Source organism: Mirounga angustirostris, unplaced genomic scaffold (assembly GCF_029215605.1).
Source record: "Mirounga angustirostris isolate CCGP_5_RB_7025 unplaced genomic scaffold, mMirAng1.0.hap1 SCAF_17, whole genome shotgun sequence".
Classification (NCBI taxonomy): Eukaryota; Metazoa; Chordata; class Mammalia; order Carnivora; family Phocidae; genus Mirounga; species Mirounga angustirostris.
Genome location: NW_026991725.1, coordinates 46304353 through 46313709, shown reverse-complemented (window position 1 = coordinate 46313709; position 9357 = coordinate 46304353). Strand labels below are relative to the sequence as shown.

The following is a 9357-nucleotide window of genomic DNA, read 5'->3' as shown; positions in this document are numbered from 1 at the left end:
TGAGCCTCAAGAGAGGTCATCATCGCTTGAACATGAACAAGATGGAGGGCCAGCGATGGAGTCCGAATGGTCAGCACTCCTACCACTATCAACCTTCTAGAGATAGAAGGGATTATAGGGGACCACTGTATAAGAGCTTCTGCACTCAGTCCTTATGAGTGTGTGCGGGAGGCGGGGGGGTTGGGGGGAGGTTCCCCAGGGTTGTGGGGAGGTTCCCCATACCACCTGCAGGTCCTGCAAGTCAACTCAGTTCTGACCCAGCGTACCCAGCGATAACATCAGATTCACCAGGTCAGGGGCTCGGTCCAAGACAGCTGCGCTGCTATTCAGATCCCAGTCGCAAGTCCTGGTTGCTCACCTGGGCTTCTGACCACTTGGCTGTCAATCACAGGTTCCCATGACCCCCTCCTTGGGCTCCATTATTTTGCTAGAGAGGCTCACAGACCTCAGGAGACCTGTTTACCCATTAGACTACCAGTTTACTTCAAAGGATACACGAATCAACAGCCAGATGAGATATATAGGGCGAGGCCCCAAACAAGGGAGTTTTAGCCCCCATAGGTTTGGGCCCAGCATGGCGGTATGAGGGAGCTTTCCAAAACCCCTCCTTTTGAGGCTTCATCACATACATCGTCGGCCATTGGTGTTCGAAGTTGGGTCCCTACCTTACACCTTGTATGAAAACGAACCCCAAACAGATCAAAGATCTGAATGTAAACGCTGAAACCATAGAAATGCTTGGGAGAAAACCCAGGCCTAACTCTTCCTGACTTTGAACTAGGCAGGAGCTTCTTAGACATGGCACCCAAAACACACTAGCTGCAAAAGGAAAAAAAAATAGATAAACGACATCATCAAGATGAAAAAAAAACCCCTTGGTGCATCAAAGACACCGTCACAAAAGTTAAAAGGCAAACCACGGAATGGGAGGAACATTTTGCAAATAATATCTGATAATGGACTTTATTCAGAATACATGAAGAACTCATAGAATTCAAGACAAATGGCCCAATTTTATTATTCGATTTTTTTGCATGGTTTTTATTATTTTATTTATTTATTTATTTATTTATTTAAAAGATTTTATTTATTTATTTGAGAGAGAGAGAATGAGAGAGAGTACATGAGAGGGGGGAGGGTCAGAGGGAGAAGCAGACTCCCTGCCGAGCAGGGAGCCCGATGCGGGACTCGATCCCGGGACTCCAGGATCATGACCTGAGCCGAAGGCAGTCGCTTAACCAACTGAGCCACTCAGGCGCCCTTGCATGGTTTTTAAAGTAATCTCTACACCCAACATGGGGCTCAAACTCATAACCCCTGATCAAGAGTCGCACGCTCCACTGATTGATCCAGTCAGGCGCCCCCCACCTTTTTTTTTTTTTTTTTTTTTGCATTTTTTCAAATGGCCTGATTTAAAAAACGGGTAGAGGATCTGAATAGATGTTTCTTCAAAGGTAGACACTTGGCTGGTAAGCTCAGGAAAAGCTGCTTGATGTCCTCACCATCAGGGAAATGCAAATCAAAGACACAAAGAGATTTCACTTCATACACACTAAGGTTATGACTTAAAAAAGAAAAAGACAAGTTTTGTCAACGAGGCGGAGAACTTGGAACCCTCCTACAATTCTGGTGAGAATGTACAATGGCGCAGCCAGTTTGGGAAACAGTCTAGCGGTTTCCATATGAGTCAGCAATCTCACTCTTAGAGAAAAGAAAACACGTGTCCACACTCACAACATTGTACGTGAATGTCCGCAGCAGCATTATTCACAGTAACCACAAAGTGGAAACAACCCAAATGAACGCAACTACTGGATGGATACGTAAAATGTGGTGTATCCAGACAATGGGATATTGCTTAGCAATAGAAATGAAGCGTTACTACCCGCTGCCACAGGGATGAGCCTCGAAAACAGCGTGCTAAGTGAAAGGAGCCAGTCACAAAGGACCTTGTACCGTATGATTCCATTTATAGGAAATGTGCAGACAAGGCAAATCCAGAGAGAGGAAGTCGATTAGTGGTTGCCTAGGGCTGGGGGCTGGGTGGGGGGTTGGAGGGAGATGGGTAAGGTGTGAAGGGTTTCCTTTCAGGGTAATGAAATATCCTAATATTGATTATGGTGATGGTCGTGCAACTCTGTGAATATACTAAATGCATGAGTTCTGTGGCATGTGAAATGTATCTCAATGATGCTGGTAAAAATAATAAGAGTACACACTCCAGAAACAATGCCTGGGTTCATCTAGTGCCTTCACTGGTCTTGCGACCTTGGCCAAATCACTTCCCCTATCTCTGTTTCCTCATCTGCAAAATGGGGAAAATAAAAGAAACTCCTCACGGGCTTGAGAGCCTTCAAGTCATATAAGACATCCAGCCTGTCACGCCCTAATTTCCCTTATTAACACAGTGGGCTCCATGAAGGTAAGGGTTGTATCTGTCTTGCTAATGACTATCTCCAGTGCTAGATACCCAAGAAAAAATGAAACACTTACAAAATTGCTCCATTTATTCTCCCAGCTTGAGGTTCCACTGTCCCACACAGCTAAATTCCAACTGTGTCCCCCAACATAAACTTCCTGCTGTCCCTTGGTATCCAGAAACCACTGTTCATTTCACTGCCTCCATATACCTACCCACCCCTGACAGCTCAATGTGAAATAGGACAAGTTGCCCAGAAGAGTCGTCTCTCCTGCCATCATCATTTGGGATCTGCTGAGAGTCACTTTACTGGATGTCTTTGTTATTTTTGCCTGCTCACCCTCCATGGTCATGGTGACCAGTTTTCCTTTGGGAAATCTTCTTTCCCATTGCATCCTATCTTCTTGGGGACTGCGTATCAAGTTCTCTCTTCCACCTTCCGGCCAAAGGTGGGCAGGTGACCCTAGCCAGGTCGGTGAGACACTCTCTAGGATTTGGTTCTTGAGCAACATAGCCAAAGGACGCCCAAAATGGGCCCATTTGTTTTTTATGGTTGAACCCTGAAAAGACAGTCCATTAGTACTTGACTGGAACGGCTGGGTATTTTGGACAAGGGAGCCTTTTATTGGAAGCCCAGAAGTTGGAGGACAATTGAGAGCTCCATCTAGGGAAGCAGTAACTGAAATTAGGTGGGCGGTGGAGGGGATATGGGACCAAATATTGTGGGATATTTGAACTATGTAAGAGGAAAATTGGCCAGGCCAGGCATAAAGGGATGCTGAAAGTACACATGGATTGTGGGAGAATAGTGGAATTTTAATATTTAACAGTAGAAATTTAATATTAGAAAATGTGGGCCAAGCTCCTGCTGGACCCCAGTGGAATCAGGAATTTCGAGATATGAGAATTTTCAGGTGTTTCAGGAATTTCAGGGTATGGGGGGAAAGTAAGGGCTAATAGAGGGGTATATGGGTGTATGGGAAGAAAGCAATTCATTCCGGGGATGGGGGGAGCACAGCAGTGATGCAGAGAATGTTGGGGAAGGCTGGAGCACCATATCAGAGAGGCAGTGATAATCCTAGTTTTGGGGGAACCGCACAATGAATCCTGAAATAAGGGGATCACATGGGACTGGACATTTAGGGGAATACTGGAGCCTATGTTCAGACTGTAGAGGCAAGAGGATCTAATTACAATATAGTCTCATAGGAACCGGATATGGGAATTTGGGGTAGAAATTGGAGGCATATGTTGAGGAACAGGGAACTCAGGTTCTGGGAATGGAGGGGAGAAGCTGCTCTCAGGGCATTAGTGGAGGGGAGAATATTGGGGAATCATATCCTGAGTAGTCCCTGAAGGACTGTCTAATGAGGGGTTCTAGGAGACGTATGAATGGAAAACAATAGGACTGTCTGGAGAACACGGAGCTATGTATTGGAACTCAGTGGCTAGTCAATATTAAAAGTCGGTAGGATATGCAATATCCAAGACTGAAGGCTGGAAACCAGTGAGAAGTACCTACCGCAGGTACCATGGAGACTTAATTTTGGGGAACTGTGCCACTAATTGTCGGTGGGGGGGGGTGGCGTTATTGTAATAAATCATGGGTGTAAAGCACAGGCTGACGTCAGGGAACAGTGGGTATTGAGTTTGCAGCACAGCAACGAAATGCAGAGGGGCAAGATGCTAAGCCCCACGGTGATGCGGGATCACGGGATCACAGAACCGGGAAGTGACAAGGCTCTGATATTGGAATATGCTGAGCTTATAAAGCCACAAGCTGGGTGGGGGGGCAGATTCTAGAGCTTACTGGGGGTACCGTACTGGGGCAGAAGTGTCTTGATAATGGAAGCAGGTGGGGACTGAATCTGAGAGGCAGCAGGTGAAGCCACAGAGGACAGTCATGGACCTGCAGTCAGGGGACAGAACGTTCCCAGAACGTTCCTGGGAACCGGATATGGAGAAAGATGCCATAGAGAGGCAGGCATGGCTATTTAGTGGAGGAGGGAGAAGCTGCACCTGGAAACGCTGGTCATAGGACACACCTGTTTGGGAGGAATGGTAGGGATGCTCTAAGGATTATGGGGTGAAACCGAGCAGACTGGGAAGCTTGGAGGGCCCACTGCTTGGCTCTAAATTAAGCGAGAACTCAGTATACATGGGACTGAAAAAGGGATTTATTTCGTCAGAGGTAAGACAGACATTTCCAGATAACGTAGCAGAGCGCTGAGTTGATGACATTTAACATTCATGAGTAAAAAAAGAGATGGCAGGTGGGTGAGTAACCCGCAAGGTGGGTTTCAGTGTTAGGCCTTTGGGTCTGAGATGACAACCCCGAGGGAATTCTTGCTAATGACAGATACCCCACGCCCTGGTCTTGGGTCCCATTGCTGCGGCATCGCTTAGGGCCAGCATGAAGCCGCCAGAGACGCAGAGAGAGCCCTCCCGCGCACCCCAGCCCAGCCGGGGGTGCCGAGTCTCATCCTGCGCAGCGCGTGAGCCAGGGGCCCGCGACCCGGGAGGTCTGCAGCCGTGCGTCCCACGCCGTCCAGGACGCGACGACAGCGTGGCCTCCTGCCAGGACAGCCCCTCCGGCTGTGGGTCTCGGCCGGGTAGCAGTCGTAAAGCCTAAGGCAGAACAACGCACAGTCCGGGTCAGCTCAAGCGCCTGGGGACGCGGCGGCGCGCCACCCCGACGATCGCCACTCACCGTGTTCTGCGCTCCGGCGGGGCCCGCGGGGCGCTCAGGTCCGCCAGCTCCGGGGGCCTGGCTGGTGCTCCGGGGGGCGATGCAGCATCACAGGGCTCCCGCCCGGCTGGCCCAGGGCGCCGACCCTCCCTCCCCGCGGGGTCCTCTCCGGAAGCTCGTCCCTTAAGGAACCCAAGGGTGGGCTCGCTGCGCGTGCTCCCACCTCATGAAGTGCAGGGTCCAGGGACACGATCCTAATCGTGAGCCGCACCCCGCTCCTCTAAACGCCGGGGGATGACCGCCCCCTCCCCTAATCTCAGGGGCAAGCAGACCCTTATTTCATTACTGGCAGCAGCTCCGGACATGTCTCCAGATGAGCAGGGACACAAAGGTAGTGACAAGCACAGGACAAAAGAGCAAGCATCAGAAGCTAGATGAAGGGGGTGCAGCGCGTCTCCCGCACACGCCACGCCGAGCCCCCGGTTTCCCTTCCCACCCCCCGGGGCCGCGCGCCCCCGCCCCGGCCGCTCAGGCCAGCTGCAGGTGGATGTAGGTGAAGATGCAGGAGGTGATGGAGAAGGCGATGGCCGCGTAGATGAAGATGGAGAGGTGCGGGAAATGGTCGAGGTAGCAGCCCTCGTCCTGGGGGGGCGCCTCCTCCTCGGGCGGGGGGCGCGCCGCGGCCTTGGGGGGCTGCCCGGCGCGGGCCCCCTGCGCCCTCCCGCCGGCGCGCCGACCGGCCCTCCTGCCCGCCGCCGCCGCCGCCCTGGGCGCGCGGGCCGCGGGGGGCTCTTCCCGGGGGGGCTCGTCGAACAGGCCCCCGGAGTCGCCGGCGGGGTCCGAGCGGGTGGGCGCGGGGGCCCAGGGCTGGCGCGGGAAGAGCGGGGCCTCCATGGTCGAGGAGCTCGGGGGGTCGCGGGCCGGAACGCGGTGGGCGGTGGCGGGGCTGCGCGGCGGCTGTGCCCGCGGAGGGGCGGGGACCGCTCTGCCGCGCGCCTCCCCCGGCTCCTCCCCGCGCCCCGTCCGCGCCCGGGACCCGCGCTCCGGCCAGCCACCTGTTCCCATGGCAACCCGGCGCGGGGCGCGGGGCGCGGGACCCCGGGCGCGAGGAGGGGGCTCGGCGCCGGCCGGGACCCCAGCTGCGCGCGGAGCTTCACCGGGGACCTATCTGTCTTTTTAAAAGAAATTTATTACGGGTCTTTCTGTTTTTCTTTTTTTATCTACAATTTAGTACATGAAAAAACAAATACATAATCTTTGCAGAAAACTTGACAGTTAGAAAGCCCCGTCGGCAAGAACAGGAACAGAACAAGTGCTCCCACCACTATCCCAAGGCCCAGAGATAGATGGTGCCTTTCCTTCCTTCTTCCTTACCCTCTCCCTACGGCTACATCGGTATCTGGGCTTTCCCCCTCGTGCTCCTCGCCCCAAACCCATGATCCCAGCCCCGTGGGAGGCTCACGTTGGAGGCTCACGTTTGAGTAGGAACAGGTACTTTCTCCCCGCCGCCCTACACAGCACCCACCCCCGCACCCCCCAGGCCTTTCTCTGGCTTCCACTGGTACCGCCTCAGACTTGGGGCACCGAGGTTCCAAGGCCGACGGTGTTCCCCTGTGGAATGTGGGGAGAACAGCCACTAGGACTTTTGGGGTCCCAGAAAATCTGGCAGGCCCCGCCAGTTGCCGCAGATCCAACTCAGACTGTCATCAAGGAACTCATGGCCTCCTGTAAGGGAAAGGCCCTGGGGAAACCAGGACGAGGGTGCAGAAGCAAGGTCACCAGGATGCTGTGTCTCTTTCCATCTCCCAGTGTTGCCGGGGATTTCTTGCAGGGCCAGAGCCTACAGAGTGGCAGGTGCTCAGATATAGTATTTGTTGAATGAGTAATTCGAGGGATGAATGGCGGTTGGCAGCCACAGACTCGCACCTCACAGCCTACCGCCCCCACCCAGCTCCCGGAGCTTCCAGTCAGCGAGCAGGTGGAGAAGGGGCAACCCTCCAACGCTGCAAATGGGAATGTAAAAAGGTACGGTAGCTTTGGAAAAACAGTTCGGCAGTTTCATAAAAAGTTCAACATACACCTGCCATATCAGGAATTCCACTCCCAGGCGTCTGCCCACGAGAAATGAAGACAGGCTTTCATATGAAAACAGGGACTCGTCCATGGATGTCCATAGGGTTAATGGTAATAGCACCAGGCTGGAAACAATGCAAATGTTCTTCGAATGTTAAATGTATAATCAAAATGTGGCTTATCCGTGCAATGGGATAGTATTTCACAATAAAAAGAAGTGAGCTCCATCATGGATGAATCTCACAAACGTTCCGTTAAGTGGAGAAAAGCCAGGTGCACAAGACCACAGATTGTATGATCCCACTTACAGGAAATATCCAGAAGAGACACATTTATTTACAGAGACAGAAAACAGATGGATGATTGCTGGGGCTGGAGAGGGAGGTGGGGAGGCGAGGAACCGCAGACAGGCTCAGGGCAACTTTTTAGAGGGATAGATATGTTCTCAACCCCGGTGGTGTGATGGTTGAGCAGCTCTTTAATTTTTCTAAAATTCATCAGTGTGTCCACTTAATGTGGATGACTCTCATGATATGTGAATTATACTTCAAAAGGTCATTGTTTTTAAAAAGAAACTTCAATGAGTTATCATTTCTCAGATACCAGATGGGCAAAACAAAACAAAACAGAACAAAACAAAACCTATGGATTTTATTTGCAATTCTGTGGGTCGGTTGGGTTCTTCTGGTTTGAGTAAATTTGGCTGATCTCTTCTGGATTTTGTCATTTGTCTGGCAGGTCAGCTGAGGCTGGATGATCCAGGATGACCTCACGCCCATGTCTGGAGGTGGGCAAGCCGTCGGTCAGGTGACTTAGTTCTCCAGCAGGCTAGCTTGAACTTATGCACATGGTGGTCCAAGCACAGAAACAGGGAACCCTATAGAGCACAAGGACTGTTCCAGTCTCTGCTTGTACTGTATTTGCTGTCCCCCTGGCCAAAGCAAATCACATGGCCAAATCCAGATTCAAAGTCTGTGCAAAGCCACATTGCAAAGTGAGGGGCAGAATTAGTGACCACTTTTTGCAAGCTGCTATAGAGAACAAGAGAGTTAAGCCACTTCTCTATGGTTATATGGCTAGTAAGTTGCAGAGCTAGGATTCTGGGGCTCACGCTTTTACCCACTATGCCATTCGCTGAGGGGTGTCTGCAAGGCGTGGTGCTTGAATATAGTGTGTGAGATGGAGAGGGGTTGGATATGTAGCCAGAAAGGGGTTTAGACTTTATTTAGAGGCACTAGAAATCCATTGGAGGATATAACCGAGTGGCATTTTGGAAAGCTCACTCTGACCATAGTATGGATGCTGGATACCAGGTGGAGGGGTTGGGGGCAGGGTGACCGATGAGGACTTCATTGCATTAGACCAGGTTAGAGGTGAAAGGAGGTTGAAGTGGCAGAGGGGATGAAGAGAAGAGGACAGAGTCAAAGGACATTTCGGAGCTAAAATGCGACTTTGCTGATAACTGATGGGAGGGGTGGGGAAGAGGTGGGGGGCACCGAACTTTCCCCAGTAGATCTAGAGGGAGATGATGAGTTACCGAGCAGCTGGGTTGGCTCTGGGGTCCTTATGGGGGAAATGGGGGGAAATGTCCCTTTGCCAAAAGCATCCTCAGGTGCGAGGTCTGAGCTGGCGATCCAGATTTGGGAATTACTGGCGTGGAGGGGATGGGTGAAGCCGCAGGCATAGATAAGATTGCCCAGAAGTGTAGGAAGAGACGAGGATTCGCAGAGCATCCTGAGGACCACCAACCTTTGATGGTTGTGTTTTAGAAAAAAATATAAGCAGTATGCCAAATGGAAGACTTCACAGATATTACTGTTTAGGACAAGTCTAAAAATTTCCAAGTGAGTTACAGTTAAAGAAAAACAATTACACGGGGCGCCTGGCTGGCTCAGTCTGTGGAGCGTGCCACTCTTGATCTCGGGGTTGTGAGTCTGAGCCCCACGTTGTGTGTGGAGATGACTTAAAAATAAAATCTTAAAAAAAAAAGAAAATTAAGTAATGAAACTGTACGGATGGTTCACGGACATGACAAAATTCAACAAGTCAGATGAGGAGTGCTTGGAATTTGGGTAAAGCCTGGAAAACATGTGAACGGGCTCTTAAGCTGTGCAGCTCTTTGTAAGCATCTCTCTTCCTGAAGGCCGCGGTGAGTTCCAGGGGAAACAGGGGGGAG

General features: G+C 51.5%; 1 protein-coding gene across 1 annotated transcript; it reads right to left on the bottom strand.

Moving 5' to 3' along the window:
* Positions 1-5636: 5636 nt before the first annotated feature.
* LOC123853619 (fibrous sheath CABYR-binding protein) lies at positions 5637-6173 on the bottom strand. Its single transcript, XM_045888192.1, has one exon. The coding sequence runs from the start codon at positions 6171-6173 to the stop codon at positions 5637-5639; it is 537 nt and encodes a 178-aa protein (XP_045744148.1).
* Between the last annotated feature and the right edge of the window lie 3184 nt (positions 6174-9357).